General features: G+C 53.8%; 4 protein-coding genes across 4 annotated transcripts; 2 read left to right on the top strand and 2 right to left on the bottom strand.

Moving 5' to 3' along the window:
• Positions 1–657: 657 nt before the first annotated feature.
• On the top strand, positions 658–2,858 carry ACRALDRAFT_2038277 (uncharacterized protein; the record flags this gene model as incomplete). Its single annotated transcript, XM_071020860.1, has 6 exons — positions 658–1,063; positions 1,129–1,540; positions 1,610–1,641; positions 1,699–2,015; positions 2,110–2,129; positions 2,180–2,858. 6 exons carry the CDS (start codon positions 658–660, stop codon positions 2,856–2,858), a joined length of 1,866 nt encoding a protein of 621 aa, XP_070878424.1.
• A 235-nt stretch (positions 2,859–3,093) lies between these two features.
• ACRALDRAFT_1079461 (uncharacterized protein) lies at positions 3,094–5,408 on the bottom strand. Its single transcript, XM_071018908.1, has 2 exons — positions 4,560–5,408; positions 3,094–4,486 (listed from the first exon to the last, which is right to left on the bottom strand). Exons 1-2 carry the CDS (start codon positions 5,325–5,327, stop codon positions 3,542–3,544), a joined length of 1,713 nt encoding a protein of 570 aa, XP_070878423.1. The 5' UTR covers positions 5,328–5,408; the 3' UTR covers positions 3,094–3,541.
• Positions 5,409–6,640: 1,232 nt separating this feature from the next.
• ACRALDRAFT_1079462 (uncharacterized protein) lies at positions 6,641–9,043 on the top strand (the record flags this gene model as incomplete). Its single annotated transcript, XM_071018909.1, has 4 exons — positions 6,641–7,258; positions 7,348–7,496; positions 7,595–8,628; positions 8,839–9,043. Exons 1-4 carry the CDS (start codon positions 7,144–7,146, stop codon positions 9,041–9,043), a joined length of 1,503 nt encoding a protein of 500 aa, XP_070878422.1. The 5' UTR covers positions 6,641–7,143.
• Positions 9,044–9,877: 834 nt separating this feature from the next.
• Positions 9,878–11,224, bottom strand: ACRALDRAFT_2023603 (uncharacterized protein; the record flags this gene model as incomplete). The annotated part of the gene is made up of 3 exons (XM_071020147.1): positions 9,878–9,991; positions 10,079–10,981; positions 11,066–11,224. The coding sequence occupies 3 exons, from the start codon at positions 11,222–11,224 to the stop codon at positions 9,878–9,880; spliced, it is 1,176 nt and encodes a 391-aa protein (XP_070878421.1).
• Positions 11,225–14,995: the final 3,771 nt, after the last annotated feature.

Here is a 14,995-nt window from a genome sequence, read left to right as displayed (position 1 = left end):
TCAATGTTTTTTTTTAAAAAAAAATATATGTTAAACAACGAGGAAGAATTGTGCTTCATATGATGATCGTAAGATTCTTTACTATCTCCTTTGACTTCAGTAGGACTCATATCACTAGTGATCGGACTTCTGGGGTTATCGCGGCTTGCTTCATCTCTCAGAATCACAAAAGTCCCCTGACGCTCTTGGGCCCCAGTTCTACCTACCGTAGTTCTATACAGCAACCTTGATGTCCCAACACGTGATACGAAGTATGTCTTGAGAATGTATACATACACCTGTAGATGCGTCCCTTGGGTTGCTCTTGCTTCTCTATTCTGTAGAACTTTGAGGCAGGATCAACCCACTAGTAGATGCGAGATGTGACGTTCCCTGGGGAAAGTACTGGTCATGGCAAACTGTGGGAAAGAGCAACCCTATGACACGAACACCGACGTAGACAGTGTTATTATTAGTTATGACATGAAGATTCACCCTTCGCTATCATCCACTTCAAACTTTGACTTGGTGCGCCCAACATCGCTCTCCGATTGTTTCTTACTTGCTCCCATTTTTTACCTCAGTTTGAAGATATCGACGCACGAACAAGTACTGTTAAAGAAACCCTTTTTAACCCCCATTCAAATTTAGGCCTTTCAGTGTGCAAACATATTCAGCATGGCGTCCGATCCAGTTGCAAGACAAGACAGCAGCACTCCTTCCGATGCCAACAGCAGAGACGAAAACGATGGGATCCCTGCACAGGCCGTTCCCTCTGGTAACGCCCCTCAGTTAGATCCCCCGGCTGCGCACCCACGCCGCTACGAGAACCCCTTGACTGGGATAGCACCTGTGGTGCTGGAGATGATGGCAACCGCCTTCTGCACGGAAAACGGCATCACATCCGATGAAGACGAGCGGGCCTTCCGCCTGGGTGTCGCCCTGGCTCAAGACCCCGATTCAGTCCATACCCTGGCGGGTCTCACCGACGAGGAGAAGAGGTGCATCGGGATGGAGTCGCAAGGCAGCATAATACAGAAGCTCTTCCGCAGCGTCCCTTCTGAACTCCTCTTCGTCGTCGCTGGTACATCTGCCCCTTTCCCAACCCAACTCGGGGTTATTGGCTGAACTGAACTGACCATGTCAAAGTATGCTCTCTATGCGCCGCCGTGCAAGGCATGGACGAGACCACCGTCAACGGCGCTCAAATCTTCTACAAGACGTACTTTGGAATCGACGAGAATCCCATGATTCTCGGCCTCGTCAACGGCGCTCCCTACCTTTGCTGCGCCGTTCTCGGTTGCTGGCTCACCGGCCCGCTGAACGCCATGTACGGCCGCCGGGGTACCATCATGTTCTGTTGCGGCATCTCCGCCCTGGCCTGCCTCCTGCAGGCCAATGCGGGCGGCTGGTGGGACATGTTCATCAGCCGTCTCCTCCTAGGGTTGGGCATCGGGCCCAAATCAGCCACGGTTCCAATGTACGCTGCCGAGTGTGCGCCGCCCAAGCTGCGGGGTGCCCTGGTCATGCAATGGCAGATGTGGACGGCCTTTGGCATGATGTGAGAAGAACCCCAAAGAAGTACCCCATGAAGGTTCGTCACATTGTGCTCTGCTAACAGCCCGATAAGGATCGGCTTTTCCATGACCTTCGGCCTCTACAGTGTTCCGGCTGATGCAGCTTAGTGGCGTCTGATGCTGGCCTCGACCGCGTTTCCAGCCATGATCGTCTGCGGCCTTTGCCATCTCTGCCCGGAGTCTCCGCAGTATCTCCTCCAGAGGAAGAAGTATCTCGATGCCTATAAATCCATGTGTAAGCTCCGGCTCCAGAAGGTACAGGCCGCCCGCGATATCATCTACGCCCACGCCCTGTTGCAGAGAGGCCAAGAGGTCCAACAAAATCAGCCCGCCCGTGCTCAGACCTCAAAAGTACCATTGGTTCGGAAGCTATCAGCTCTGTTTGGCCGTCGCCGGAACAGGAACGCCTTTTGGGCTTCGCAAATCGTCATGTTTATGCAGCAGTTCTGTGGCGTGAATGTAAGACGGCCCGGGGCCCCCTTTTTTTCCCGAACTGCGCTTCGAACTGCTGTCCACCGCAGTGTAAATCATTGCTAACATGGAATATTTATAGATCATTGCCTATTATTCTGCGTAAGTTGTAGTATGACCATGTCTCATAAGATACACTAACCGCTTTGTAGAGAGATTTTCGTCCAGGAAGGTTTTAGCCACAAGGCTGCCCTTGGAGTCTCGCTGGGTTGGGGTGTCCTCAACTTCCTTGGTGCCATACCGGCCATCTGGGCCATCGACAGATGGGGCCGGAGGGCCCTCCTCCTCCTCACGTTCCCGTTGCTGGCCATCTGCATGTCCCTATCGGGCTGGGCCTTCAGCATCGATGACATGGACTCACGGATCACCGCCGTGACCATCGGCACCTACCTCTTCTGCTTATTCTATTCGTCCGGTGCCGGCCCCGTTCCCTTCACCTACTCGGCCGAGGTCTACCCCCTCGACCTGCGCACCTTCGGCATGTCCATCGCCACCGCCACCACCTGGACATTCAACTTCATCCTGGCCTTCACTTTTCCCATGCTCCTCCGCGCCTTCACCACGCAAGGTGCGTTCGGATTCTATGCCGCCTGGAACGTTGTCGGATTCTTCCTGACCCTCTTCTTCGTCCCCGAGACCAAGAGGAGGACCCTCGAGGAGCTGGACGGCGTCTTCAACGTTACCGTGCCCGAGCTCTGCCGCTTCGGTCTTTATGAGTTCCAGTACTATTTTCGCCGCTACATACTTTGCCAGAGGATCAATCCCCCCCGGCAGCCTTTCCGCCGCGAGTACCCTGACGCCAGGCCTGACGCCGAACAAGGAGCTGTCTAAGTGTCCTGCTAAGGAGACAGGACCCATATCAGCTAACGTGTCAAAGTACACCCTGACCTTGTATGGAAGCCGGCACGCATATTACTTACAGTATCACACGGATAAAGTGCCCATATTGGTAGTATGGTGGGTTAAACGAATAGAAGAACTCATTCCGACTGGGTGGTTCACTTACCTGGACTAGATTGGAGAAAGACAACATCTTGGGAGGCTTGCCACGGAAAGTGAATAACTTTGATAAAGAGCAGAAATTCTGAATTCGGGGGTATTCTTTACTCGTTCAAAACTGCATGCCATGATGGTTCACATCCAATTTTTCTCCTTCATGCCGCCCATGTCTCATACTGATCCCGACCCTGCGGAGTTTCAGTGATGCTGTGATGCTGTGATGCTATACAATTTCATCCTGATCCCGTCCATGCATATACACCAACTCATGAGGAAGGAGGGAAAATAAGCATTCTGCTCGCTGGCTTCGTGGCATGTGCGTAAAGAAAACAGCAGAAGACTAGAAAAAAATCGACAAAGAAGGAAAATATTCAGTGGCGAGGCGAAAGTATGGACATTGAAATGTCAAAGGAAACGGGGCTGGTAGAGAGAGGAACAAGAAGTAGGCAATGGAAGAAGCAGAAAATCGGCCAGTGGCTTTCTTCTCATCGTGGTCGTTGTCCGTAGTTCGTTGGTCATCGATACAGTCGTCGTTCATAGTCGTGGTAGTCATGGTAGTCATGCTCGTCGTCAACGTGGCGTCGCGGGGTTCGTGCTGGGGGAAGCTCGCTGTAGGCTCTTCGGATGACGAGCTGCGGGGAGCCGAGGGTCCGTCGTTTCGGGGTGGTGGTGCCGTTCAGGTTGGTGATGCTGCGGAGTGCCCTGGAGGAGGACGAGGAGGCGAGGGAGATCCTGCTGACGGAGCGTCGTGGGTCGCTTTGGCGGTCTGCGAAGCTGGCGTCCGTGTCCGTGTCCGTGTCGCCGCCCGTGTAGGTCGACGGCGTGACGGTCAGGTTGGCGGTGGCATCGGTGGTGTTGATGGTTCTCGGGGTTTCCGGGCGTCGGTGGCTCGCGTCGTGCGACGAGAAGAAGTGTTGTTTGTTGTTTTTGGGCCGGGGCGGCGCTGACCATGCGGAGTCGACGACGTCGGGGCTCTCGAAGATGGCCGCTAGGCTTCGGCGGGGCGTCGTCGTCAGGAACTCGGACGCCGGGGGTGCAAGCGCGGGAATGTCGAAGCGAGAGGTGGAACTGGTGGTAGCAGTGTCATCATCATCATCGTCATGGTAGTAGTAGTGGTGTGAAGGCGTCGTCGTCGTCGACTCGGAGGTATAATAGGCGGAGACTGATACTGAACCCGGACTTTCCAGGCTCAAAAGCCGGGCGCGGCGGCGGGAGGCGCGCCTTGTTTTGAGCTCGGCGTAGTCGTGCTTCCAGTTGGCGATGGACCGGGCCAGCTCGGCGTCGGCGAGGACAACGTCTCGCGGGCACTGCACCTCGATGGCTTTGAGACCGAGGCGGAGGTGGGAGAGGTCGGCGTCTGACTCTTGCAGCTCCGACTCGAGGTCCTGCACGCGCGATTGGAGGAACAAGATGCGCTGGGCGGCGCGCTCGGCACGGGTCACGAGGAGTTCATGGATGTGCTAGGTAGGTCTCTTGGTTAGGCGGGTGTGGAGTGGAGGGGGAGGAGAGGTGGGGTTGCATATCAAGTCTTACTTCGGATTCCTCTTGCCTGGCTTTCAGGTTGGTGATGAGTTTTTCGAGCTCGCCGTTGAGTTTCTCGGCTTCGGAAGCAATCTTAAATGAATCCACGGCCGGTTTCTTCACGGCGACCTCGGCCTCTGGAGGCGAATCCCGCCTGGTCGAGGCCGAGAGGTCCGAGTAGCGTGAGCGCATCCATGAGGACGACGGCGAGCCCCAGGCATCGCGGTCAGTCACACCTCGCCCGGCACAGCCAGATTCGCTCGCGCGCGGTCTTGGCATGTACCCTGACACGACGCGGTCCATTTCATCCACGCTGGCATGGAGAATGTTGAGCGACAGCTGGTCTGGGTCCGTCGTCCCGTCGCCGTCGCCTGTGAGTCGCCGGGTAAGATCGGCGAGCCGTTGGACGAGGGCGTCCTTGGAACCGCGGGAAGAAAACTCATCATCGTCGCCGAGACTACTGCCGACTGCGCTGCTGCTGCTCTTGCTACATTTGCTGCTCTTGCTGTTCCGACAGCTGCTGCTGCACGCACCGTTGAGGATTCCGCCGGGGCCGTGGCAGCCGCTCCCGTCAGGCTCGTCGGGCGGCGACTTCTCGGGGCTCCTAGCCAGCGAGGAGGCGAGATGACGGCCGAGGGGAGTGAGCGGTGTGAGGCCAAGGATACCGATATTGAAGGGGGATGGAATGGAGGGCGACGAGAGATGAGGCGGCGGAGGCGTCGCGACCTGGTCCCTTATGGGAGGAGACTTATCCTGCTCATCGTCGGACTCGAGCATCATTTTCTTTTCCCTGTCTTGCTGGAGGGCCCTCCTCCTCTCGTTGACGGGGGCAGTACTGGCTGGTTTGCCTGCATGAGGAAGCAATGCAATGAGAATTGGGAGTGGTTGGTTGGGTGGCCCGATGTGGATCGTCTGGTACGTGTTCGCTCTGCTAGCGAAGGCACGGGCCGGGATATGGGGTCGCTTAGCTCAGCACATGGTGATGACTCATCTGAGATGATTAAGGGATTACCTAACCGTAAAACGAGATCGGGTTAAGGGGCGCCCGAGAGGACTCGGTTGAACTCGGCCCTTGGTCACCGTTAGCGCCCAGAACATGGAACCGAATACCCTCACATGCTAAGCCGACTGACAACACAACGCCTATAGTGCGCGGGTGCTGTTCGGTAGAATAAGAGGAAGAATATAGGTTTGATTGAAACCGAGATAAGCCGAAGAAAACAATTAAACCTTCGACTTGTTCGTGTAGAAATCAATTGATTGACAACCAATTCAAGCTTGTGCATTGCAGGTGGTGTGACAGTACCTATACCTGTATGTACACTTTGAGAGCCGCGGTAGGTTCTGATAACGGAACCGTCATCGGTTATTCCAACTGCGATGGTTTTGGCGGAAACCGTTACAACTCCACATTGAGCTACACAGCTCGGTGAAGGTCATGCCAAGTGTTTGAAAACATATGTCAATGTCATGTGACCTCTTGAGGTCTTCAAGATCTACAGGCACTGGTTCGACTATTATATCTGGGATTCGAAAGTAATCTCCATCGTCTCCTTACGCGAATGTCAGAAGATAATAGCCCAATGCCTTAACTTTGCCGAGCCGATTCATGCCAGGTAGCGAATCAATTCAAATCGGGCGAAAGGGTAGAAACTGGACAACTTTGTTCTCTCGGCTTTATCGACCGGAGTCCGAGAGGAACTAGCAAGACGCGAAACTCACAAGTCAGAGATCACGCGGACGGATGAACATGTCCAGCGGCGCAAGTATCGCCCTAACGAAACCGCCACCTAAGACCAGCCTGGCGTCATATGCAGGGACTTGCTTCACCTATGAGACCTGTTTGAACTTGCCCTGGTATAAACCGTAGGTACTTCGTAAGAGACTTGTGAGACTTCCCCGCCAAAGTACTTGCGGAATGTACTCAGCTACGGAAAACGTCACGTCAGATACTACCAAAGACGGACCAATGCGGTTCGCTGGTTCCCCTTCGCGGCGTTGCCCCACCCCAATCAGAACCGCTTCCATCCTCTATCCCTCCACGCACATGTTGCCCCCCCCCCCCGTGTTTCTTCCCTCTAGTGTGTACCTAGATCCCGAGCTACCTTTCTTTTGATCTCACCCCATTCTTTCACCTCTATTCGCTTTCGCACGCGATCTCTTCCCACCATACAATTGACAATGCCTCCGTGAGATGGTTCGAATTCATTCCTTTGCATCCCATTTTGATTCCATACGTCCCTTCACCTCGTCTCCTCCGCCGTCACCTCGCCGCGTACCCCTCGTCCAGCATCTCGAGTCTCCCACCTGCGTCATACAGCCTCGGTAAACGCTCATCGCCCTCCCCAGAACGAATTCCGCGGGGTGACTCACCGTATCTCACCTTTCCACCCATCCGTGATTTGCCTACGAACCCTACGACTTCACCTGTCTTCCTAATTCGGACAATCGTCACGTCCCTCAAGTTCTCCGCCATCTCAACGGCCCGGTATCCCGTTCCCTGCAGCCGACAGCTCGTCCACCCCTCGTCTCTTAGCCTGTCGCACTTTGTATACATGGTCACGCGTCGCTCTACGTGTCGCTCGGGTTGTCCATAATGTCGTGGAAGAGGACGGACAGATTGATGGACACCATCAAACACTATGCCAGCTTCCCAGCTACCGGCGTAAGCCTGCGCCAGATGGTCCAGTTTGGCGAGAGGCCGTCAACTGGTTCGTCCGCCCTCTCTTTAGCATATCCCATGTCTCCCACAATCATCGTGCCGCTTTTGCTGACTGCCCGTCCCTTCTCGCTCATGCAGGCACCCTCTTCCGCGCCTCTCAATTCCTTGCCGAGGAACTCCCAATTCGCCTCGCGCACCGTGTTCAGGAGCTTGAGGAGCTACCAGATGGTTTGAACGAAATGCCGTCCGTCAGGCGAGTGCAGAGTTGGTACGCCCAGTCGTTCGAGGTACGTCTACCACTTTTTTCCCCCTTTGTCTTTTCCACCACCTTGTCGCTCGAGCCGTCTGAACAACCGAGATTTTCTGACCAACTTCTGCTGTGTAGGAACTTACCACTCTCCCACGGCCTGAGCTGAGTAAGGAAGTTCGAGAACGCCTTATGAAGCCAGGAAACAAATTCGGCCGTACCACGGCCATGCTCTCCGAGACCACTCGCAATCCGAGCGTCGAGAAAGGACAGTATACTTCTCTACCACAAACCAACGATGTAAACAGCAACGGCAACGGAATCGGGCTTGGGCTCGGGAACCAATGGGGCATGAAGAAGGGCCCGGCAACTGCGGCGAGGAGATACTTCGCCATGGTCGACGATACGGGCGACTGGCCTCCCGAGCTTCGGCTCTACAACGAAAAGTTTGCCAAGACACTACACACCATCAAGAGGAGACACGACGGCGTCGTCACCACCATGGCCCAGGGCATTCTCGAGTACAAGAGGAAACGCCAGCGCATGCAGATCGACCACAGCATCCAAGCCTTCCTAGACCGCTTCTACATGTCGCGCATCGGCATCCGCATGCTGATAGGCCAACACATTGCCCTGACCGAACAAAGCCACAACCACGACCCCAACTACGTCGGCATCATCTGCACCAAATGCAACATCCAGGAACTGGCACAGGAAGCCATCGAGAACGCCCGGTTCGTCTGCGAGGACCACTACGGGCTCTTCGAGGCCCCCAAGATCCAGCTCGTCTGCAGCCCGAACATCAACTTCATGTACGTCCCGGGCCACCTCTCCCACATGCTCTTCGAGACCCTCAAGAACTCCCTGCGCGCCGTGGTCGAGAGGCACGGCCAGGACAAGCAAGAGTTCCCCGTCACCAAGGTCATTGTCGCCGAGGGCAAGGAGGACATTACCATCAAGGTTTCCGACGAGGGTGGCGGCATTGCTCGCAGCGCCATCCCCCTGATTTGGACCTACATGTACACTACCGTCGACCGAACGCCTAATCTGGATCCCGACTTTGATAAGAGCGATTTCAAGGCTCCTATGGCCGGTTTCGGTTACGGGCTCCCCATCTCCCGTCTCTATGCTCGCTATTTCGGCGGTGACCTGAAACTTATTAGCATGGAAGGGTATGTCGTCTCTACCCCCCCCCCCCCTTTCTTTTTCACTACCCTAATTTTGCGCCGTTGCATCCCCGCGCTATTTGTGTCTTTCCACCTTTGAGCATGGCTCGCGCTGACTTTTATTTTCTTGCTCCGCAGCTACGGCACCGACGTTTACCTCCACCTTAACCGCCTATCGTCGTCGTCGGAACCCCTACAATAGCAATCAGCAGTCAGGAGGGCCGGTGCCGGCTTCCTCACGCCGGCCGCGAGCGCCCGAGGATTGACGCTGACGCTGATGGGGAAGTACAAGGTCCACAAGAAGCTCAAAAGCCTGGAGGTCACCGAGCGCCGCCAGGTCGGCGACGCCCAGGACCTCCTCAACCGATCCGTTGGCACTGGAGACGCCGGGTATTTCCGGTCGGATAGCTCGAAGCTCTAGCCGATGTTTATTTCTTTCTTTCCTGCTGTCCGGTGGCCCCGGACATGGAAAGTCCCTGTTGGCACGTAACGGCTACGGGTACGCACGAAATCAAATGTCATATTCGAAGAACCAGGGTGGGAATGGGAGATGAAAACGATTCGAAATTGCGTCTGAACACGCGCAAACAGACACACAGACATACAAACTACACTTATACTGGCACCTTCTCAGCCCTTGCCGATGTGCAGAGGGCAGAGGCGGGATTGGGATTGCGGCGCCACTAACCGTGGACTCGCATGATGCCATCTATTGAAGAGGGCCATCTGTCATCGGCTATCCGACTGCTTGTGAAGCAGTGCGCTGAGACATACTTTTATAATGCTTGAAGATGAGGAACTAACCGAGGCAATTTGGAAGGCCCATATATCAGGGATCGTGGTGACGACGGGCTTGTAGAAGCCTGAGTGAAGACAGCAATGGTGCGCCGGGGGAACTGGTAAAGATATATAGGAACGAGTGGAGGACACGGATGACCAAGGGTGGCATACCCGCAACTTGTACTATGGATTTTGATGTGGTCCATGAATTGTAAGAGCATATATCGGAAATCAAGAAGTTCGGTTACCCGCTGGGCTCCATGTGAATGGGGAACAAGCATGTGGGATGTGAAAGTGCGAGACCATTTTATAAGCTAACAGACCTCCTCGTTCTTTATAGTTATGCGAGGACTACTTTCAGATATCTCGGTCTACATTGCCGGCTACCTACAAGTCGTAGCAAACGTGGCGAGGGGGGAAGAGCGTCGGGCCGGCCCAAATACCAGCATCGGCACAAAACGACCCGCTGGATACTTCAGAATTCATCCTCGTCGACTACGGTATCGGCGTCAAATCGAGCGCCACCGGTTCGCGAGCTAGGGGCTGCGGAAGAGGCGAGATCTAGACTACCGCCGTGACGGAATCGAGGCTACAAGTCCAGCATTTGTTAGTCGTCAACACGCTATCCCCGGAAGAAATACCGCTGTGCAATGTGCAAGGTAAGAAAGGCACGAACCTGTCCCAGGCTATAACCGCCAGTATTTGCTTGAGGCACACGGCCGGACCTGATGACAATAGAGTCGGGAATGCTTTCCTCGGATATTTCGCTGAAGGCCTTGTTGGCATGACGCGGACGTCCCCAGGAATTCGAGGCATTCTGGGGCGCCGGCCTGGCGCTTCCCCGAGTAGAGCCCCAACCGGACCCTCTACCAGAACCTCTACCGGAACCTCTGCCGGAACCCCGAATGCGCGCATCGTGCGGCGTCGTTGCGTTCGGGACGTTGGCCGCCCGGCTGGCGCCTTGCAGGTGGGGACGCAGAGACTGTCCGTACCAGGAATTTTCAGAAATGTCGGAAGGATGTCCTGGATGCTTCTGGGACGACCCCATTCGGCGAGTATGTTGTGGAGCCGGCATATCTTGGTTCTGGGGGGGAGGCCGGCTCATTTTCTTCTCATCGAGACAGAGTTCTGCCATGCTGCGGACGCCATCCGCGAGATTGTCAAGTCCATGACTTGGGCCGGCGGTCTGTTGATGGTCGTCCAGGTACAGGGGGAAAGAGGCATCCGAAGAACCATCAGAGGAACCAGCGTAATGGGTTCGCAGAATATGCGGTGGCAGCTGCATGTTTTGGCTTCGGCTCTCGGCTCCCGAGGTAGCAGCAAGCGACGAGGTTGCCGGGTTGTCGCCACGGAGTCCGATAAGGAGGGCGGGGTCGGTGACGGGCGCGAGAGGCTCGTCTGCTTCGTCGTCGTCGTCGTCGTCATCATCATAGGCGGGGGCGCCAAAGTATGCTTCGGGTGCCAGTGGAATATCGATGTCGGCCTCCTGCTCTAGGACGTCATGAAGCTGGTTGGGGGCGGCGAAGGGGACCCTTCCGGGTTCCTGGGCGAGGGCCCAGCCCTGGCAAGCTCTGCACCACTTCAATCGGTTCTCGTCAGCAACAGACGATTCCCCAGGAATCTCCTCGTCTGCAGGGGAAGGACAGAGACAACAAGCACTTACATTCATGCCGTGATCTCGGGTTGCCTTGGAAAAATGATCCAGATGTTTTGTCTCATTGCATGGGCCCTCGCAGTGAAGCTCCATGACAGGCTCCCCGCTATGTTCGCGACAAACCATGCCGGTGTTGGCAGGGTTGACCTTACGCCGGTTTTGGATCATCTTCCGGTTCCGGTTGGAGAATTTGGACAAGGGCTGCCATTCTCCCCCGACACGACATTTATAGCTGGAGGTATGCGGTCAGGGCAGAGAAGCTGATAAGGCGAGGGAAACGGAGACATACCGGGGGCCGTCCTGGCCGCTGGTTGCCAGCGAGGTCATATCTACGTGCGATGTCGGCGGTACAGGTCAAGATCGAGGTTGAATGGAATGGCCACCGGCCTAGCCCAAACCCGTGAGAGGGATTTGAGGCACGACTGGGCTGAGGCTGTGCAGGTCCTCGTAGGATGGTGATGGAAGATGGATGAATTAGATGAGAGGTGAAAAGATTGGAAATATTCCCCTGAAATATGAATGTTTGCCTCCGGGGTAGGCAGTAGGTAGTTATGGCAGGCGCCCATTCCTCCTGGTCAACACCTTCCTCGTTAACATTATAGGCAGTGGATAGGTACCTAGGTAGATAGGAAGGAAGTTCCTATTAAGAAATCAGTACTCAAGTCAAAAGGTAACTGCTTTGCTCCAACCCGGTAACTACTCATAATAACACCCAAGGAAGGTACTCTGGTTATTCCTATGATAATTTCTAGTTCATAGGTTTTATTCGTGAGTGAATGTGTAGTAATAAGCTATACGTGGGTTATACAGTTTGCCTTCCTACCATGGCTTCTCACATGCCATAATAAAGGCAAAGCAGGTAGGTAACCTAATATATTCACGAGACTGGTGCAAACATAACTATAGTGTGTATACATCGTGGGTAACGAATAATACCAAGTAAGTGAAGAGACACGATAAAGGTTTTATGAAGAAGATCTGTTAATAATAAAGGTGAAGAGGACATTGCAATGAAGCACCTTCTCCCTATGTGAAGGCCATGGGCAGCTGTCTGGCCTCAGTTCTGCAACTGATGACCCCAATGAGGGAGACAACTCGCCTGCCTTATTCTGGCGTTCGGCTTCTATTTTTCGGAGAAACCCAACAGGTTCAGGGTCCAAACTCGCGTCAATACCAGAACCAGGCTCACTAGCCACCTGTCGTAGAGTATTTTCCTTGGATAGGTAGTCTCCGGGGATATAGCATCCCTATTACTACGGCTTGTCGAGGACGGAAAGCACCGTGTGTGGACTCACGAGTGGTATCGCTCCCGACATGTCCCAGACGGGCCGCTTTCACAGCTCCCTGCTTAATGCCGGCACCGCCCATAGTCCACGAGACATGCAGCTGGCTCACGTCCGCCCATGAGCCCACGCGCCCAAGAGCCTGATGGCCCCAGAGAGTCATCAATACGGCAACTCGCTTGTCGAGAGAGTTACCAGACCCTGCGCCTCGGACTGAACAGCACAAGCCGCTGAATCGGCTCGATATTCATCTGGAGAGATGTCAGCTTCTATAACCTGTCCGTGGTACTGTCGACGCTGCACGCCGTCCGTTTGGCTTTCCAGGTAAATAAGACCTGACCTTATTGCTTCACAATCAATCCTACGTCGATTCCAGTTGTGTGAAGGGGCCTGCGAGGCTAAGGCTGTCCTAAGCCAGTAATGACTAGTCAGGACGTGAAGCCAGACGGATTTTGCACTCGGTCCAGCTCCAGCAGAGCTGCATTTTTCAGGAACGCGCATGTTCCTGCATAGCCACCTACCTCATCTATTCAGATGAGGAGACACCGGGAGGAGGTTGTGAAACCTGGTCCAGAGCATCTTCCCGTCCCCCGCATTGCTCGAAATCCGCCTGGTGCCTGGCGTCCGCAGCTCGAGTACATCGGTTCCTGGTCTAACTTGACGGAGAATTGTGTCATATGGTTCACGAGCACCTGCAACCTCGAATGCTTTTGGCCGTAACCACCCCGCCTTTCGCCCTTTTCTTTTCTTTTATTCCTTTCTTTTCTTTTGCTTTTCCCCTCTTCCTTCTCGTTCGCTCTCTGATCCCGTGGCTTGGCCCTCACGTACGAATTACTTTTTCTGGTGGATGGTCGTTGGCGATGGAAAGGAGGCCAGCAGTTGGCCCGCTGCTGGAAATACTGAATGCCCTCGTAGTTGGTTGTACCCAGCTATGTGATTGAGACATCGTGGACTTTGGACTTTGTGATACGTGATACCACATCAAGTTCGCGCAGCTTTGCGGGCAGCGACTAGCTGCGTGGTAGGACACAAACAATAAGCAAGCATCAAGTCAGAACTCACTCGGCGGTTCCAGCTGAGGTGAGGTCCCAACATCGGTGGAACGAAGTGATTTGTCCAATCATACAACGTATAAATTTAGCCCCCTTTTTTTTTTTTTCTTTTTTTTTTTTTCCCCTCTTGAGCCGCACGTTGCGGGCTCGGTACCAACGGGTGACATGCACACGGGATTTCACGAATGACCTTCCGGTTTTTCAAATGACTTTGAACGGTCAACAGAGTGATGATGACCCCTGGCCCCCCTGGGTTAAACTGTCAGGAGCACTTCGGTTATAGCATGAATGAACCTGGATATATTGCAAGTACTTGACTGTCAGGACCACTGAGGTCAGGTCATGGACAAACGTGTCACTCTCACCTAGGTACCTACGATGTACATTATACGAAATAGGTGAGCCGGTGGAATACGTAAAGTACGGGTATGCACTCGCTCCCCGCGTTGGGGTCGCGTCGATGCGCGTTGAGTGGTTCGGTTCGCTAAGGTATTTTATGGAGCACCACATTTATGTTGTTTCCCCTTTTGCATTTCTTTTTCTTACTAAGCGCACTTTCCAACCTGTCAGCTGCCCTAGTTAAAAGGGGTCGGTCAAGGTCAAAAGAACCCAAGTATGCGGTTTGAGATTTCTGTCGAATTAGGCAGCGCGTTCCGCGAAACCAACCACAGCATTTGATTGGAAATATCTCGGCCCTTTGGCGGGATTTTTAAGTGAGTCTCGCCATAACCGCGTCTGCCGCAAAAGAACCATAATAAATGTACAGAGACTGGTACACAGGACTGCAGGTGCAGAAGCACTCTGCTATTAGTATACATATACGAAAGAAAGATATATGTGATATCCGAGACAGAAATAAGAACGCCAGGAAAACCAAGGGTCTTTCAAAAGTGGACATGCCAATAACCTCGGGACGGTCCTTGCCTCTTCTTCTTTTGTGTTGGCAGTGTCGCAAGTCAAGCAAGGGTTCCGTTCCTCGGCAAGCACTAGGTACCTTGATATTCCCGAACGCGACCTTCGGGAATGAGCTCAGTGCGCGTTATTTCTAAAACTGGACTCGCACTGGGTCATGCAATGCTTTGCTGGCACCGACGTAAACTCGGACAGGGTGGTGCTGAGGTGAGTCCATCGACGAACGTCTTGGTTATCAGTCATCCATTCGAGACGCGTACCGATACTTGGATGGTAATTACCTATGGATAGAGGAAGTTCCCGCAGAGTCGATAGGTACTAATTACTCAGGTACCTTCTCTCGCGACACCAAAGTGGAATTTGTGCAGCCCCCAATCTTGGCAGTCATACTTTCATGTACAACGTATTCGTACCTTCAATAATTCTCTGTACAACCTAACCGGGTGGTGGGGGGTCCTGGACAGTGTATTCCTTAGGCTAGCTACAGAATAATAAGCCTAGTCAGGTCGTATTTAATAATATGTTAATACTATTATGACTAGGATCTAGGGTGTCTAGGCCACTTACTGTTTCGGGCCTTCACTATATCACAGTGTTGCTCCTGTCCCTGTATTTAGTATAGAAACTGCTATATAGTGACCAGCGTAGTTAGTATTTCCGCCTAGATAGTGTATGTAACCGGACAGTCTATT

Source organism: Sodiomyces alcalophilus (assembly GCF_042370955.1).
Source record: "Sodiomyces alcalophilus JCM 7366 unplaced genomic scaffold ACRALscaffold_1, whole genome shotgun sequence".
NCBI classification, from domain to species: Eukaryota; Fungi; Ascomycota; class Sordariomycetes; order Glomerellales; family Plectosphaerellaceae; genus Sodiomyces; species Sodiomyces alcalophilus.
The sequence above is the reverse complement of the archived record's forward strand: the minus strand, read 5'-3'. Positions and strand labels throughout refer to the sequence as shown.

Excerpts from the sequence above, each read along its gene's own strand:
- ACRALDRAFT_1079461 (XM_071018908.1), bottom strand. The coding sequence starts at position 5,327 with ATGATGCTCGAGTCCGACGATGAGCAGGATAAGTCTCCTCCCATAAGG. Across the intron at positions 4,487-4,559 it reads CCAGGCAAGAGGAATCCGAA|CACATCCATGAACTCCTCGT; the intron begins GTAAGACTTGAT and ends AGACCTACCTAG.